General features: G+C 35.3%; 2 protein-coding genes and 1 long non-coding RNA gene across 3 annotated transcripts; 1 reads left to right on the top strand and 2 right to left on the bottom strand.

Moving 5' to 3' along the window:
* Nucleotides 1-202: 202 nt before the first annotated feature.
* LOC126722707 (protein FAR1-RELATED SEQUENCE 5-like) lies at nt 203-3,064 on the bottom strand. The gene is made up of 5 exons (XM_050425859.1): nt 813-3,064; nt 674-737; nt 518-586; nt 340-420; nt 203-232 (listed from the first exon to the last, which is right to left on the bottom strand). The coding sequence occupies exons 1-5, from the start codon at nt 3,062-3,064 to the stop codon at nt 203-205; spliced, it is 2,496 nt and encodes an 831-aa protein (XP_050281816.1).
* A 62-nt stretch (nt 3,065-3,126) lies between these two features.
* On the bottom strand, nt 3,127-5,415 carry LOC126723904 (uncharacterized). The gene is made up of 2 exons (XR_007654514.1): nt 5,109-5,415; nt 3,127-3,649 (listed from the first exon to the last, which is right to left on the bottom strand). It is a non-coding gene; the product is annotated as an uncharacterized LOC126723904 (long non-coding RNA).
* A 4,199-nt stretch (nt 5,416-9,614) lies between these two features.
* On the top strand, nt 9,615-17,155 carry LOC126723905 (uncharacterized). Its single transcript, XM_050427906.1, has 3 exons — nt 9,615-9,981; nt 12,511-12,863; nt 15,059-17,155. The coding sequence occupies exons 1-3, from the start codon at nt 9,723-9,725 to the stop codon at nt 16,991-16,993; spliced, it is 2,547 nt and encodes an 848-aa protein (XP_050283863.1). The 5' UTR covers nt 9,615-9,722; the 3' UTR covers nt 16,994-17,155.
* Nucleotides 17,156-17,877: the final 722 nt, after the last annotated feature.

Genomic DNA, 17,877 nt, shown 5'->3' on the forward strand with positions numbered 1-17,877 from the left:
GATTACAAATTCATTTGAAATAAAACACGTCATGATTCAAAATACAAAAAAAGAATCATATGACTGAAGATACATCTTAAAATAAAACTTGTCTCAATTCAAACTACAAGAAGATGGTTCTATCCACCACAATTAAAATATTGTATAGCAAAAAATATTTGCTTCCCAATGCATTATCTTGATCACAAAACTTGTTTGAACATCAGCTTTCTTGGAATTGTTGTAATAGATCCTACATAAAAGAAAGTACAACCAAATACCAAAAAATAAAAAATTAGAATGAGCACAGTTTAAAAAAAAAAATTCAATATATTCTAATTAAACAATAAGTGGTCATACCGTAAATGATGACTGGTTAGGATGTATATGCATAGTAGATGATGATGATGTAGAAGGATACGTTGCAGCTGGCAAAGAATCCTAAAGATGAATGACAAATACAATTCAGAATAAATAACAAAATCATCCACTACAGAACAATTTATACTAAGTAAAAAAAATCAAATACATCATATACCTGTACAAAACTTGTGGAGTGCAATGTATTTGCTATGACTGATGGGTTCAACCTTGCTATCGAAGATTCCTAATTCAAAAAATTAAAAGTTCATTTTGGAAAATATCATTAAAAATATGTATTATTGTGAAATTCAATATATTATAATTAAATAACCTCAGTTTGACTTTGTTGATGCATTAACTCCCAGTGTGGTGTCAAGCTTGTATTTGCAACTTCCCTACAAGAAGAAATTTTATAAACCAAAAATTTAAATAATAAATTAATACAAAAATCAATAATTTTATATAATTACCTGGAATGCTTATGTGACGGACAATTGCTTCTCATATGACCCGTTTCTTTGCAAATGCTACACTTTCTCTTCTTCGTCAATTGTTTTTCTCTTGGATGCTTTTGTCTCAAAGCTTTAGGCCTTCCCTTTGAAGGAACATGTGGAGGGTCTCGCAAAGCAATTGGAAGATTTGATAATACTTGATTGTTTAATGTAGTATTATCAGGACTTCCTGAATCATCAACATCACAAACATCTTGCATGCCTAGAAGCTCCTCATGAACCTTTTGTAAAGTTTGTCCAAGATGCTTGTATTTCTTCTCTGACTGTGATGCTGCCTCTGCAACTTCCAAAAATTGAAGCATCAAACTATTTCTCATCAAGGTAGAAGAAATTTGTGGCTCAACCTGTACGACATCTCCAGATATTTCATGTACAATGCGCTTCTTGGCATTTATTGTCCATCTCTCTAAAATATAATGTGATGGAAAAAAGTGCACAAGAGATTTCTTCACAAAAACAGCAAGAATATGCCTACAAATAATTCCAACAAACTCAAACATATGGCATGTACAAATAGCTTTTGTCTCAACAGTATCCAGTGACACTTCATAAAATGGACTTTCTTTCCCGTGAGCTACCACCTTATATATCTTCTTCACTCCTTCTTCACAATATTTGGATGCCTTGTATTTTTGACTACAAAATAACTCTTCTTGAAATTTCATAAACATCTTTCTTGTATAAACTTTTGCCGCCTCTACTTCTATCTTATAACATGTTTTCAAAATTGGCACTGAATTTTTTGTCTTTACATCCTGTTCTTTCTCTTTAAGATAACGTGCATTCAAAGCTTGCTCATATTGATACACAAAGTCACTTATCGTTGTACTTGAACGAACATAATCTTTAAAAAATTTATTCATGCTTTCACTCCTTTGAGTTGTAGACATCCCAGCACAAAATTTCCTTCGTAAGTAAGCGGGAACCCATTTTTCACGCCGCATGTAGAGATTTCCCAACCAATCGTTATCCCCCAATCCATAGTTCTCCATAATCTTACTCCATCCTAACTCAAACTCTTCAATGGTGAGTGTATCATGGATGCAATGGTGAAATTCTCCTTGAAAATATGGATATTTATTATATATATGAGACAACTGATCTGGAACTTTCTGTAAAATATGCCACATACACAATCTATGAGTTACATTAGGTAATACATTTGCAATTGCCTTAGCCATAGCCTTGTCATCATCTGTGATAATTGTAGAAGGAGGATTTCCAAGCATTGCATTAAGCCAAGTCTTCAACAACCATGTATAAGATTCAGTTGTTTCATTCACAAGCAAAGCACATCCAAACATCACCGATTGATGATGGTGGTTAACTCCTGTGAAAGGAACAAAAGGCATCTTATAAGTATTTGTTTGGTATGTAGCATCAAAAGTAACAACATCTCCAAAATATTGGTATGCAATTCTTGACCTAGCATCTGCCCAAAAGCAATTACCCATGCACCCATTTTCATCAACTTCAACTGCATAAACAAAACCTGGATTTTTACATTGTTGCTCAATAAAATATTTATACATTCCCTGGGCATCTCCATCTTGAAGCAACTTTCTTCTTTTATTACCCAAATAATTTTGAATATCAACCGGAATACATCCAACATTATAATCACCACCAGATTCTTTACTTAACACAGACATTATCTTGCTTGGAGGTATACCTGTCTCATTGAGTGTATCTATAAGATTCCTTTGGGCATTTGTTATCGCTCTATGCCCACGAAGCATGCTTGTACTCTTAGGAGTAAGAAGCTCATGATTATGATCCTCCACAAACTTACACACAACCCATGTATCTTCAATTTTCTTTAAACCTATCATTGCTTTGCATCCTACTCTTGTTTCTGCACGCTCTAGACCTATTCTTTCTATGTCTTCATCACGTCTACGACGAAACCCTTCCTTTGAACAAACATATTCAATACCAACCAATATTCTATCATTTTTAGTCTTTCGAGTATGATTTACTCGTATGCCAAACCCCTTTCGCCTTGCATATGCATTATAACATGCTTTCGCATCCTCAAGCTTATCAAATACCATATTGAGACATGGTTCCAAATGCCTATTGCATGCAAAAGGTTGATTTGAATCATTTAATGACAAGTCTACATCATTTTGATCTTCGTTTATTTCTGACTCATCATCCACCATATCATAAAGTGAGATTGTTTCAGGTTCTTCATTGCTTGCACTCATATTTTCAATTCAAGTAATTTTAAATTTCAAAATAACCTATAAAAAACAAAAGAGAAGAAAAATTCATAAGAAACGATTGAGAATAAATTCAAATATTGTACTATTACAATACCAAACTTGCCCAATTTGGCAAACTTGTTTAATTACAAACTTGTTTTAGGATACAAGTAAAGAGTAAATCCAACAACTTAATACAAAACTGGTTGCAATTTGAATTTTTAGAATTTCAAATTAATTCCACGTAAGCACAACAAAGGCAGGGTACATTTGAACACCCTGCTCAACAACTCAATAAACACTACATAAAACAGATCTAACTACATCTTTAATTGTACTCTGGTACATATAGAGAGCAAATTGACATTACAAGTAGGAAAAAATTGAAATTACAAGTAATATAAAATTATATTTGAAACTAAGAATATGATAATATCTATCAAATAAATAATACCAGTTGTGTCCCAAAGGCCTAGGTTCACGGTGGAGAATTCAACAACCACAGTAAAAATGAAGGACCAAAGTAAAGGTTTTGGACTCAGATTTGAGGAAGTCAGCCGCTAATACCTTTCAGAAGGCTAAGGACATCTGCAACAGTAAATCGGTAACAATCACATATATAGTACAATTGATTAGGATCACATCTTATAAAGTAGAACTCATTGATTCAAATCTTTCCCTTTTCTTGATTTGGGGACAATTACGTGTGCATAATAAATAAATAAGGAAATGCGAAAGCTACTAAAAATATTATAAAATAAAATTAAAAAAAAAAAAAAAAACTAGTCACTGAGTGAGTGTCATGTTGAGCCGGCTTAACAATAAAATAGTACCTGCTTAACAAAAAGAAATAAAAATAAAAGATCAATGTTATTGAGCCGGCTGTGACTTACATGGTTGAGTGAGTGTCATGTTGCTGCTAACCTTTGTAAATGGCACTAATTGTATGCAAGGCCTGCATAATTACACTCAAAATGATCTTTCTAGATACTAAATAATTGACATAGTATTATTGGAGAATTGGAACCTATAGGCCGGCCAGACCTTCTAGAATGAATTTTTGCATTATGGTAAGAATTATTGTTATAGCTTATAGAATTAATGAATTAAAATTTCTGTGCAGATTGATGATGTGTCAATTGAAGTGAGTCAAGGAGATCCCCGGAATGTTTTGTGTGAGGCTATAGATAAACACCATGCATCAATTTTGGTAATGGGCAGTCATGGTTATGGAGCAATTAAAAGGTACAATTCTATAGCACCCAGTTACCAATTACATTATGACTAGAACGTACATTTCTAGTTTTTGTGCTTATTTGGTGCAAAGCAATACTTTTCATAAGTTTTAAAATTGATTCCACAAGGAATTCAAAGTCCAAACCCTCTTTCTGCATCTAGAGCTCATTGGGTACAACTATTGAACATTTCATGTTGGTATTTGAAGTATTGTTTTTAGTACAAGGAGTTAGCTTACAAAGTTTACATACATTCATTCAACAGGGAACTGAAATCATTATTGGCTACTAAAATCACATATATTGAGAACAATATCGGTGGTATTGCATAATCTAGCAATTTGGCACGGATTGCATCTTGTCAACATTTCATAGGTTATGTAAAGATGAAATCTCCATTGTATAGCAGACTTTGGTGTCACTTCCCTTAATAATAATAACCACGACTCCACTCCATTACCCAGAAAATAAAACGAAAAAGAAAATAATAAAACTAAAAAATCCATTCACTATGCGTATAAAAAATAAAAAGAAGAAGCAAAATCCAAAACCTATACCAGTATGAACAGATTGAAATCCAAAAAAATACAAAGAAAAACCCCAAAAAGTTTCATCCTAAAAAAAATCATGGTTTGAAACCCAAACAAAATTAGCTGGAACAAGAAAACAAGATTCTCATAATAGACAAATCAGATTTCGAAATCAAACCAAAGCAAGTGATTCACGTCCAAAAAACCAAACCCATCAAAATTTCGAAACCTAAATATTGGGGAGATAACTAATCAAACAATAAAGGGTTAATCGGAACAAACCGCAGTATTTGGGTGCGTGGGCGACGGCTCAGAACGACGCCGCCGCGGCTCCAGCGGCGAGGAGGAGCTCCGTTGGTCAGAGGAGAGGAGGCGGTGGCAGCTCTGTTTGGGCAAAGGAGAGGAGGCGTTGGTCAGAGGAGAAGGCTTCTGAACACGTTCTGTTCTGTTTGCTGATTTTTGGTTTTATTTGAGCTTCAATCCTGTGTGATAGAGTGTACTGAGGTCTCATTGTATATATGACGTGGCAGCTCCTGATTGGTGGCGTAAATAGCCCCTTTTCTGCCAGCTCCGGACAGAACGTTTTCTCATTAAATTTACGGTGTCTATTTGACCTTAAATTTTACAACTTGGGGTAAGTATTGTGTTTATAATATATTCTAAAATAACATAACTGTAATTTATAGTATTCATTTGTATAACCTGTATTTACTTAGGTCACGTTAAAGGAAATAGTAATCTTTATTATTAGAAATAGAAGATATTATAATGAAATAACTAGTACCATCCATAACTATTAGTATATTATATATATATATATATAATTTAGTACATGAATAGCTCATGCAAATGTCTTTATGATATAATTTTCAATATAAATTCATACAGTATGAAGGATTGCAATTTATATAACCCATATTAACTTAGTATATACATTTTTTTTTATATAATTTAGTACAAGCTCAGCTCATGCAAATGTCCTTTCTTTTTTTTTCTTTTTTTTTTTTTTTTTTTTTTGGGGTAAACAGGAAATAGCAATAACAAGACTAAAAATAAGAGTTGGCACTGCTACTGCAGTGCCTTAGGTACACATGTCTAGCTCAGCTCGTGCAAATGTCTTTACAATATAATTTTCTATATAAATTCATACCGTATGAAGTATTGTAATTTCTCAAATTCTTAATAAGACAAGTTTTTTATTTATTTTTATTTTTTAGGAGAAGATAATAAGACAAGTATTATGTTGCAAAGTTTATGAGATAACAATATTTTTATGTTCGATAGATGTCAATTTTCAAAAGAGCTAGCCGTGTCTATATATATTTCTTTGGGCTATGTGTTCCATTTAAATTTTTTCAATTTTTGTGAAAAGTGAATTATTGGGTGTAAAAACTAAACAACCCAAACTATTTGTTTCCTTAACTACTTAAAACCAAAGTATAGCATTTATTATTACTAAATTCCTGTTGGGGCCACATCAGCCTAGTATTTCGGTCTATTCGGTCCACTTTGATTTTATTCAGTCCATTTGGTCTTATTCAGTCCACTTTAGTCTATTCAGACTTATTCAGTCCACTTTGTCTTTATTTGGTCAATTGGGTCTTATTCGGTCCATTAGGTATTATTCCTTGGTTCCTTTAGGTCCTATTTGGTCCATTCTGCACACTTTGGCAATATTCAAGGAGAATTTGGCATTTTACCCCTTTTTCAAATTTTTTTTAGCAATATGCCCCTGTTTCTAAACTATATAGGGGCATGCCCCTGTTTCGATACTTGATTACCTTAAAATCGAGTTTCAATTAAATACTCAATTTGTAGAAAATCGAGTTATGCCCAATTAAACTTAAAAAAAAAAAAAAAATGCATGGAACTTGAGTTCCTAGAAATCGAGTTCCATGCAAAAAAAAATTTAGTGTAATCGCCCCATACAAGGTTCAGGGGGCTCTATAGTAGCGTTTTTAAGCCCTATAGTGGTGTTTTTTTTGCAAATTTTTTTTAATAAGTGTGATTACCCCATACCTGGTTCAGGTAGCCCTATAGTGGCGTTTTTTAAGCCTTATAGCGGCGTTTTCCTGCAATTTTTTTTTCTAAGTGTGATTGTCCCATAGTAGGTTGAGGGAGTCCTATAGTGGCGTTTGTTAGCCCTATAGTGGCGTTTTTTAACCTTATAGTAGCGTTTTAAAGCCCTATAGTGGCGTTTTTTAGCCTTATAGTGGCGTTTTAAAGCCCTATAGTGGCGTTTTGGAACTCGATCTCCATAAAATCGTTTTATGCAAATTTTTTTTTTTTAATTTTTAAGTTTGATCGGGCATAACTCGATTTTAAGGCAATCGAGTTTTAAAACAGGGGCACGCACTTATATAGTTTGCAAATAAGGACATATTGCCAAATTTTTTGCCAATTAGGGCCAAAAGGCTAGATTCTCCTAGTATTCAATCCACACTGGTCCTGATTGGTCTATTCTATTAACTTTGTCTTATTCGGTCTATCTGTCCACTTTGGTCTTATTCGGTCTACGTTAGTCCTATTCGGTCTTAGTTGGTCCAAGTCGGTTCTATTTAGTCAATTCTATCAACTTCGATCTTATTCGGTCTACTTTCATCCTATTCGGTCCATTCTATCCACTTTGTTCATACTCGGTCCATGTAGGTCCTATTTAGTCTATTCGGTCCACTTTGGTTTTATTCGGTCCATGTAGGTCCTATTTAGTCTATTCGGTCCACTTTGGTTTCATTCGGTCCATTTCGGTCCTATCTGGTCCATTCTCTCCACTTCGGTCAATATTCGGTCCTATTCAGTCCACTATGGTCATATTCAGTCTATTCCGTTCGCTTTGGTTTTATCCGGTCCACTTTACTCTAATTTAGTCCACTTTCGTCATATTCAGCCCATTCTGTCAGTATTGGTCCTATTCAGTCTACTTCGGTCTACTTTGGTTTTATTAGATCCTATTCAGTCCACTTTTGTTCTATTTGGTCTATGTCGGTCCTATTCAATCTATTTAGGTCCTATTTTGTTCACTTTAAAGTATGTTTGGTTGGAGTGAAAACAGAGAGGATGAAAAATAGGGTGGAAAATGACATTTTCTTTTATTTGGTTCAGGAGAAAAAACAAGAGAGATAGAAAATGGGGAGAAAAATAATCTCTTCGAGCCCACATTTTTTGTCCTCCCAATTTGGGAGAAAAACTAAGGAGAAAAGATGCTGAATGATGTAATTTACACAAATACCATCACTTTAATGCACTCATCTACCCCTCTTTCTTTCCCACTACACCTGTGACCTAATTAACCTTTTGCCTCTTCATCCTTATCATTTTCTTAGCACCTTCACAACACAGTAACGTGAACTACTCTAGGTTCTCTTTTCTCTCTCTCTCTCTCTCTCTCTCGGCCTTGTACTCATTATATTCCTCATTAATATATTGTTTCTTGTTGATTTTTTTTTGTTTCGTATGACATTCAATGACATAATGGTCAATTTATATAAACTACATTTTCCATCCTCCCATTTTTCTCTCTAACCAAACAAAAATTTTTTCCACCCCTCCAACCAAATACACATGAGGGAAAACCAAATTTTTTCTATCTTCCCACTTTTCCAATCCTCTAACCAAACGGGCCCTTAGTCCTATCCAATCGATTTAGTTAAATTGGGTCGAATTTAGTTCACTTTGGTGCATTGGGTCTCATTCAGTGCACTTAGTCCATTTTTGTGCACTTACAAATCTTTGACTTTACAATATGTCTTTTAAATCCATTGAGCAAGTCCTCCAATGGAACAATAAATTGAAAGAAATTGTGGTGTGTGATATTTCTTCAACTTTTAATTCCATAATTTAATAACTATCAAACTAGAGAGATTTGAAGTGTGAACATCTGTGTTAAAAACATCACTATAATACTCTTAATTAATTTTCAATTAAGATTGAGAGACACTTATGAATACATATTGTAGGGACACAATTTGTAACGACCCACAAAATAGTGTTGGGTTCGCATGTTAAGGGCCCAAACAATACAATTTGTAGAGAGTGGGCTTGTGAGGCTAGGCCTTGGTCACTGGACAACGGTTTAGCCATGGTCAGCCATGGTGTCTATGGAAATTTACATGAAGGCGAATCCTAACGAGTTTAACGAGATCTTCTTTTGGTGGCAACAATGAATGGTTCCCGTTTTTTAGACCTTGTCCGAGGAGCTTCATGTCCTCTCCCCCCCCCGTTCCCCTTTGATTCTCCTTCCCTTTTATGCTAGCGTTTACCCCTCTTCTAGTGTCCACGTGTCAGCTCTATTTTCTGGGGTTGAGACTTGTCCTATCAGCCCATACCTGGAGTGGTTGGGAGTAATTGTAAAAGCTGGATAGCATGGTCGAAGGCATGGACCTGTCAGACGCAGGGTTCTTTATTGCTATGTTGACAGCTTTTTCCCTTAACCTGCTCCTGTACTGAGCTCAACTTTTTTCTTTAGGTGTCCTATGGGATGCTGAGCGTGAGATCGTTCTTGGCCACATCCTTGGGCTTTTTTGGGGCTTTCATTATGCGTCCTCGGCAATAGGTCTCCTCGGCTTGGGTATTGGGCCCTAATGTAAAGTGGGCCGGGACCACCAATTCTCCGGTCCCACACATATATTATTTATTTTTTGATTGAAAGATAGAACTTATGAATATATATTTCATCAATTACAAAACTTATATTTTCCTTAAAAAAAAAAATTACAAAACTTATGTAGTTTTTATTTATTTTTTTGAGAGGTTAACTTGGTAGAGTTAATTTAACGCAAACCACAAATTATCCAGTCAAAAAGTAAAAAAAGAAATCTGAAAAAGATTTATATAGCAGCAGTCACACAGAGATAGAGTCACAGTCACAAAACCCAAACGCAAAGAAAACGAACCAACATGGAATCGGAAAACACCACCACCACCACCGCAACAACCACCGCAGTTTCTTCGAGCTCCTCCACGAACTGGACCATCGCCGGTGGCTCTCTCGTAAATTCCGTCACTTTCGAGTCCTATCTTTCCAACGATCAAGAAGAAGAAGAAGAAGAAGATGAAGAAACCACCACAATCGCCAATTCAAATCCAACCACACCCGACAAATCCCCGCTTATTCTGCGCCCTCCCTCACCGGATTCGAACCCTTGCGAGATCAAAAGTACGTTCTAGAACGAAATTTCAATTCTCGCTTTTTATTTCTTTTTGGAATTAGAGTGTGTGAGTTTTCCGGGAAATTTAATTTCACGGATTGTTATATGATATGTTTTGATCTTTATTTACTTGTTTTGCCACTATACGCGTTTCTTTTTGTTAGTTGGAATGTTTTCCGGGAAAACATTTTCCTGAGTGTGAATTTCCCGAGAGAATTGATTTCGCTAAATGTTATATGATATGTTTTGATCTTTACTTACTTGTTTTGCTACTATACTCGTTCCTTTTCGTTAGTTGGGATATTTTCCGGGAAAACTTTTTCCTGAGGAATAAGTGTGAGTTTTCCGGGAGAATTGGTTTTGCGAATTGTTATATGATATGTTTGGATCTTTCTATACTTGTTTTGCTACTATACTCGTTTCTTTTTGTTAGTTGGGATATTTTCCGGGAAAACTTTTTCCTGAGGAATGAGTTTGAGTTTCCGGGAGAATGGGTTTCGCGAATTGTTATATGTTATGTTTGGATCTTTCTATACTTGTTTTGCTACTATACTCGTTTCTTTTTGTTAGTTGGGATATTTTCCGGGAAAACTTTTTCCTGAGGAATGAGTGTGAGTTTCCGGGAGAATTGGTTTCGCGAATTGTTATATGTTATGTTTGGATCTTTCTATACTTGTTTTGCTACTATACTCGTTTCTTTTTGTTAGTTGGAATATTTTCCAGGAAAATTTTTTCTGAGGAATGAGTGTGACTTTCCGGGAGAATTGGTTTCGCAAATTGTTATATGATATGTTTGATCTTTATTTACTTGTTTTGCTACTATACTCGTTTCTTTTTGTTAATTGGAATGTTTTCCGGGAAAATTAAGTACATGAATGGTTGTCTGTTCTGTTTGGAGCTTTATTTCCTTGTTTTGATACTAAGAAGTTTGGATCGGATTGGTGAATTTGTGTTAGTGAAAGGTTTGGGTTAACTCTCTGTTTGGTTATTGAGAAAATAAAGGAAAAGGAAATTTAGTTTTTTGAGTTTTTAGGAATTTTTTTGAAGAAATTTGGATAGGATTAGTGAATTTATGTTGGCAATGGTAAGGGATTAAGTAGATGAATTGTTATCTGTTCTGTTTGGACCTTTATTTACTTGTTTTGATACTAAGAAGTTTGGATGGGATTGGTGAATTTTTGTTAGTGAAAGGTCCGGGTTAATTCTCTGTTTGGTTATTGAGAAAATTAAGGAAAATAAAGAAATTTGGATAGGATTAGTGGAATTTATGTTGGCAATGGTAAGGGATTAAGTATTAACTCTCTGTTTGGTTTTTGAGAAAAGGAAGGAGTTGAAAAGTATATTTTTGAGTTTTGTATTCTTTTTGTTCATAATCTGTTCCATTTTGCTTATTTTTGTATTTTGGAGGAAGTTTGGATAGGATTAGTGAATTTATTTCAGCAAAGGTAGGTGTTTTAACTCTCTGTTTGGTTATTGAGAAAAAGATGGAAAAGAAAATTTAAAATTTTGAGCTTTTATTTTATTTTTTGAAGAAATTTGGATAGGATTAGTGAATTTTTGTTGGCAAATGTTGGGTTTTAACTCTCTGTTTTGTTCTTGAGAAAATTTTAAAATTTTGAGTTTTTATATTATTTTTGTTAGTTATCTGTTCTGTTTGAACCTTACTTTTTATTTATTTAAGAAATTTGAAGAGGATGAGTGATTTTATTTTAGCAAAGGTTGGGGTTGTTACTCTCTGTTTGCTTATTGAGAAAACAAAGGAAAAGAAAATTTATGTTTATAGGTTTTTTAATTCTCTTTGTTAGACTTAGTCATCTGTTCTTTTTGCACCTTATTGTTTTTCCTTTAAAAAAAGAAGAAGAAGAAGAAATTAGGGATAGGGTTAGTGAATTTATGTTCGCAAAGATTGGGGTACAATTCTCTGTTTGGTTGAAAAATCAAAGGAAACTAAAGTTAGATTTTGAGTTTTATGTTATTTTTGTTAGGTTTTTCCAGCATGAAAACTTTACTAAGCTTAATAGAGGATTACGTATACTGCAATGGAATAATTAAACGAAGCATTATGGGGGTCTAGAAACATGATAAAACTTGATGATCATTTCAGCAATATTGATATTGTTTCTTTGTTATTGAATTCAACTATCTGTCATTGAATGCACTGGTCATTTCTAGATATTTGTTCCAATTTTGTAGGTGATAAAGCATAGAAGCAATTTCTATGAGGTAGTTTGAAGCAATTTCTATGTTTTGGGACTTTTCTATTCCACTCCCCAAAAACCACCATCTCTCTTTTTGATTATATTTCTATGAGGTAGTTCCTTTTTTTTTAACAAGTATAATTACTTATAAAAGATATAGAAGCAATTTCTATGACTTCAAAAATTGGGTAAAATTGGTTGGGTTTGTTAAGTAGCTCTTGACGTACAAACATCCTCCAAAAACTTTATTGATTTATCTTCTAGTGAAAGTAGAAGAGAAAATTGCTTGGAACCTTGCACATTATCCTCATAAATGATATAGAACTTCTTGCACTACAGTTGGTTTCACGCAAAAGCATGAGGTGAGGCAGGTTTATGTTCGAAGTACTGCTCGAGTCTATGAGATATACTATGAATCTGGCCCACAGAAAGACAATGAGTATCTGTGTACTGTTCGCTGCGGTATTGCTGCCAGAGATGAGGAAGTGCTCACAACTGACATTAAAGATGTTACTGCCAATCTGGATGGGCCTAGAAAAGGTGTTGGTGAAGAAGAGATAAAAAATGGTAGTAATTTGACTACCAATGAAGATGGCTGGGTTGAAGTGAAAGCCCCTTGTGGTCCTGTGGTTGAGAATAAAACCATCGCTGTGCCATCAAAGGCTGATAGCATGGAATGGACAAGCAAACAGGTATGCTGATGACTATTCATGTACTTATTCAAGTATTTTCTGTCCTCATTTTATGCTATTGAAATGGTGGCCAGAGTGTCTTGATGTATATCGCTTGCCTGCATGTGTATACACTTTTGTCCCCTCCCCAAGAAACACAAAGGAAAAATTACAAAAAATAAAAGAGGAAACATGTTCTCTTCACATATGTCCTAGTTAGCAATAGGATCAAAGCAGACGAACAGTGCAGATGATCAAAATTTCAACTCACGAGGACATTGTTTTGGTTAATTTATTTTTGGATAAGGTACTTTCCTTAAGTTTTATGGATGGCATAATTGAAGTCCATCCCATTAATTAACCGCCATGGAATCAAAAATGGAAAACTTAAATTATCATAGTGATGTAGGAGGCAATGAGAAGACAAACTTGTTATATTTTATTTGATTTTAAGTCTCAAGGGCAATTTTGTAATTTCATAATATTCTGGAATGGGCTTTGCTAACAGTCCATTAGATCTTCTTTTGGGTTTTATTTAGGTTTGGTTAATTAGTTGGGCTTAGTAGTAAAAGCCTATGGAGTAAGTCCAAGTGTTATTAGGATTTTTAAGAAATCCTAGTGCTACTAGGATTAGTTTTAGTCTTCTATTTAAAGAGTTGTAGTACTTTCTATTGAGTTGGTTAATTATTAATGAATGTTTTCAGAATTTAAGAGCTATGCTTCTTTATGGTTTGTGTGATGCAACCTTCTCCAAGGTGTGATGCCAAGGAACCCTAGGTGTGATGCTTAGGAAGTCTAGGTGTGATTCCTAGAATTTATCTATTTATCTTTTATTTTATTTACTGTTCACGGACCGCTGTTCAAAGCACAGGAAAAGCCGCCCAAACCTTGATTGTTCTCCTTTGTTTCATCCCTAAACCCTACTAATCCTTATTCCATTGGAAAACCCTATAACCCTATTATTTTCCAGATCTTCCCCACCAAAACCTAACCCTAAACCCACTAAACTGAAGTGTTACCAGATCTGCTCCAAGAGTTCTAAGTCAGATTTTTGTTGTTCCCCTTGTCCTACATCACATAGTATGGTTAAAAAAAAAAGAAAAATACCCCTAGCTAATCAATAGGTCCCCCCTCCCCCTACCCCAGGGCAGGTGGTGAGATCCTTGTCCAAACAGAAGTTGCAGATCACACTGTCATAGAGGCTTCATTTCTTATGAAATGAAACCTGGTGTTGATGATCCAAGGGAAAACAAGTCTCTTCTTAAGGGGGACTTCAACCAACCCTCTACCTTCCATGGCTAAAAGCCATTGCTTTTGTTAAATCCAGCCACCACTTGAACCTTTCACATAAGCCAAAGTTTTACTTTTTCACTGCAATTTCTGTTGTCAGTGTGGACTGATAGACCATTGACATCTGAGTTTTGCTTATTTGCAACCGGCAAAGCCGCTCAACAAACCTGGTTTTCCGAGGGGAACCCACACAGTGCTAAGACGACATTACAGAATATGCAATGCTCATTGCTGATAGTCGAACCTCTTCTATATGGATTTGGGGTTAGCATATGGATTCTGGTTGGGTTTGGTATTTCATTTGGGATTGGGATCCTCAGATTTGGATTAACAGATGGAATCAAGTTCAAGTTGGATTCTCTGATGGTGGTTTTGAGTTTGTAAATATAGGACTTGTAGATAAAAAGGAAGTGAAATATTACGGTTGAGAAGAGGAGGAGGAGGAGGAGGATAAATGACATAAATCTTTTAATTTCAAACCCATCCCCCCTCCCTTGAGATGAAGCAATTTTTTTTTTTAAATGGTAAGGGTATAATTGACAATCTTCATTTTCTGTTTATGGTATCTCTTAACTGCTACTGCACTGTAATTCCAAAAAATACAAGGGAGGTAGGTGTAATTTTTGAGAATCCAGGGGAAATTTGAGTAATTTATCCTTTATTTCTTAGGCTTGTTTTACTTATCAAAAAAAATTGTTAGGCTTGTTTCCCCAAATCTGGGAAGGCTCTCTAGCCAGTTGTACTTGTCATTTTACTTATTAAATAAAGAAAAAAATTCTAGGAAGGGATACTACCAAAAGATGGAATGCTTAGGGTAATGACTATTCAAGCCTGGTTTTGCTTGCATGTTTCCCTTCAGTTTTTTCTTTTGTGCTTTTCTTCTTTTTCTTCATTATCTTTTTTTCACTTAATCTTAAAAATTTCAGGAGTTATATGAGGCTACAGCAGAGATTACTGATGCTAGTCCTTGCACATCCCTCACACTTCGTCTGCTCTCACTTCAGAGTAAAGGGTGTGTCTATGTTGATGAAGTGTATGTGTTTGCGGATCCTGTTGATGATGCTGATTCTGAAAATCAAGAGGGTCAGATTGAAAACTCAGCTGGAAGTTCTCTTATGGCCATGCTTGTACCTACCCTTTTGCAGTTTTCCAAGTCGACTGAACGCACTACTGATACAAGGGAAATGCAGAAATTCCCAGAGTCTGGTTCAAGATCAACTGATCCAACAACTTTTGCTGCTAAAATTCCGCAGGAAGGAAAATCCAGCATAACTGTCCATCAAGATGTCAAGTTGCAAGAAGTGAATGGTGATGGTGCTGGTCCAGCTCAGTTACAGAACCCTCCACAAGTTCCTGTTTTAGAAATCAAGCCTGATAACCCGCCATATACTCATCTTGAAAGAGCCATGGACCAACTTGTTTCTCGAGTGGCCAGAATTGAAGATCTTTTTTTGAGGTTTGAAGAAAACATGCTGAAGCCCATAGGCAGCATTGAGGCAAGACTCCAGAGAGTAGAGCAGCAACTTGAAGTGCTAAACAAGAAATCAGAGAATTCTGAATTGCCATCTCACTCAAGAATTTGTGCTCCTGAATTTTCTAGCAATGAATCAGTTACCAACTCCTTTTACAGTAGTGTAAATGGTTGTCTTAATTATATTTATGGGTCATTTGAATCAGATAAGAAGGATTTTTGTTCAGATGCCATATCCATCCCTTTTAATGATACGTCTGATTCAGTAAATGCTACTTTGGTGGTCCCAAGTCTAGTAGTTACAGCTCCTGAGTTTTCAAATGTTGATGATGAGGAAGAAAATTTGGCGTCAGAATCAGTGACAAGTCCTTTAAAGGATAAACCAAAGCAAGTTGTGTCAATTGATGATGCTTTGGCATCAGCACTGGCAGGATTTGTATCTTCAACTTCAATTCAGCCTCCATCATATACTCAAACTCTTGCAGTTAAAGCCCCTGAGTTTGCAAATGAAGAAGATGGAAATGACGATAGAAAAGATTCAGCTAGAGTTCAATGTGAAATAGATACAGATCATTCAGTTTCTTATGATAAAACAGATGGGGCACAGAGCATGAAAGATTCAACTTCATCCGATACTTCTTTAGAGGGTGAAAGGAATTTGACTAGATCTCTTAATGATGACTACTCAGAGAAGACAACTGAGGGGGCTCACAACGAATGCCAGAACTATGACAGAGGAGAAGACAATTGTCAGGCCACAGGAATTGACACTGGTGTCTCTTCAGCTGAACCTGATGTGGCAAGAACGGATTCCTATCAGATAGTGAAGGAAAATGAAATTGAAGAAGTGAGCAATGAGATAAGTGACATGTCAGTTCCTGATAATACTAATATTGCAAATGGTGTGCTTCCAAGTCAGACTGAGAATGTCTCTGATACTACCCAGGAAGGAGCTGTTGCAAGCTTGGAATTAGTTGCTGCTACTGAAAGCAAAAAGTCTGGATCTGACATTCTGCGGAAAGTTCTTGAATTTTCTTATGCTTCTGCAGTGGATTTCAAGACTCCAGTTCTGGATGTGAAATTTGCATCTCAGGAAAATTCTAAGACTTGGACTACCCTTGAAGCTCTTTTGACTGACATGCAGAAATTAAGTATTGAACCTCCTGTCATTGAGGATACTGGTGACAATGATTCCTCCATTGGCGAGCAATCCAGCTTAATTTTGGTGGAGGATGGTGAACCATCAGCTTCTGCAACCAATGGCCATTTTTCACTGGATACAAACTACTGTAATTTAATGGATGTGGCTTTGATCACCGAGGGCGAAAGCCTGCAGGATTATCGTCCATGCTGCTGCAGCCATGAATCGTTTGCAGCAAGTCTGATATGATACAGTATTAAAGTTATTTGGTTTTGTATATAAATTTGGTTTAGGCAAGCAATTGATGTATGCTGATTACCATTTGTATACTTTTTTTTCCTCTTCTTTGACCCCTTTTCATTTCTACTTAACTATTCCAGTGTAACTTAAATGTCTAATACTTTTTGACCATGGACCATGCTCAAGAACTTGGTATGCTCCTAGAAAGTTTAATCAACAGAAAATTGTAGGAGTTTTACTGAGAAATATAGTATAAAAAGAAAAAGAATTAAAAAATGAGTGAAATGGAGGAATTCAACCTCAGCGGGAATTAGTTTATAGCAACCTGTAGTTTTTATCAATTGCATTCAAAGTAAAGTTAGACCTAGTGCCGTTCTTTATCATTTGGATCATTACTCAGCACAAAGCTTTCACAATTTTAACAGTCTATTAGTGGTGGTTTCGTGTGTAAGTATTGTAATCTAGTCATAAGCTTACACCAAAATATATTGTGAAATTAGGTGTGTTCATACGTGAACTGATTAGATAATTTATCTTCAATAATATTTATAGGGAAATGTTAACAAGCATTGCAAGGTGCTTGTTAAGATTTCCCTTTTTGGGTCTCATTTTAAAAAAAAAAAAGAAAAAAAGTTGTGAAAACCCAAAACCTGAAAAGTTGCCGCAATATGTGTTGTTAACAGGCACCTTACGGTGCCCGTTAACACAACCCATATTCATATACTTTTAGATTAGGGAGTTAAGATGCAAGCCGTATTTGACCCATAAACATTTACACATAGGCTTCATTGAACTTGAAAGATTATTGAGTCAAAAAACTTGAAATTTTTGCCCATATAAAGACTCTTTTCCAACTTTTACAAAATTGAGAGCAATTTACCTTCAATTGCAGG

Source organism: Quercus robur, chromosome 4 (genome assembly GCF_932294415.1).
Source record: "Quercus robur chromosome 4, dhQueRobu3.1, whole genome shotgun sequence".
NCBI classification, from domain to species: Eukaryota; Viridiplantae; Streptophyta; class Magnoliopsida; order Fagales; family Fagaceae; genus Quercus; species Quercus robur.

Coding starts and splice junctions, on each gene's coding strand:
- LOC126722707 (XM_050425859.1), bottom strand. CDS start 3,064: ATGAGTGCAAGCAATGAAGAACCTGAAACAATCTCACTTTATGATATG. Junction 738..812: donor CCGTCACATAAGCATTCCAG/GTAATTATATAA, acceptor TTCTTCTTGTAG/GGAAGTTGCAAATACAAGCT. Junction 421..517: donor ACTCCACAAGTTTTGTACAG/GTATATGATGTA, acceptor ATTCATCTTTAG/GATTCTTTGCCAGCTGCAAC.
- LOC126723905 (XM_050427906.1), top strand. CDS start 9,723: ATGGAATCGGAAAACACCACCACCACCACCGCAACAACCACCGCAGTT. Junction 9,982..12,510: donor GAACCCTTGCGAGATCAAAA/GTACGTTCTAGA, acceptor CTTGCACTACAG/TTGGTTTCACGCAAAAGCAT. Junction 12,864..15,058: donor TGGAATGGACAAGCAAACAG/GTATGCTGATGA, acceptor TAAAAATTTCAG/GAGTTATATGAGGCTACAGC.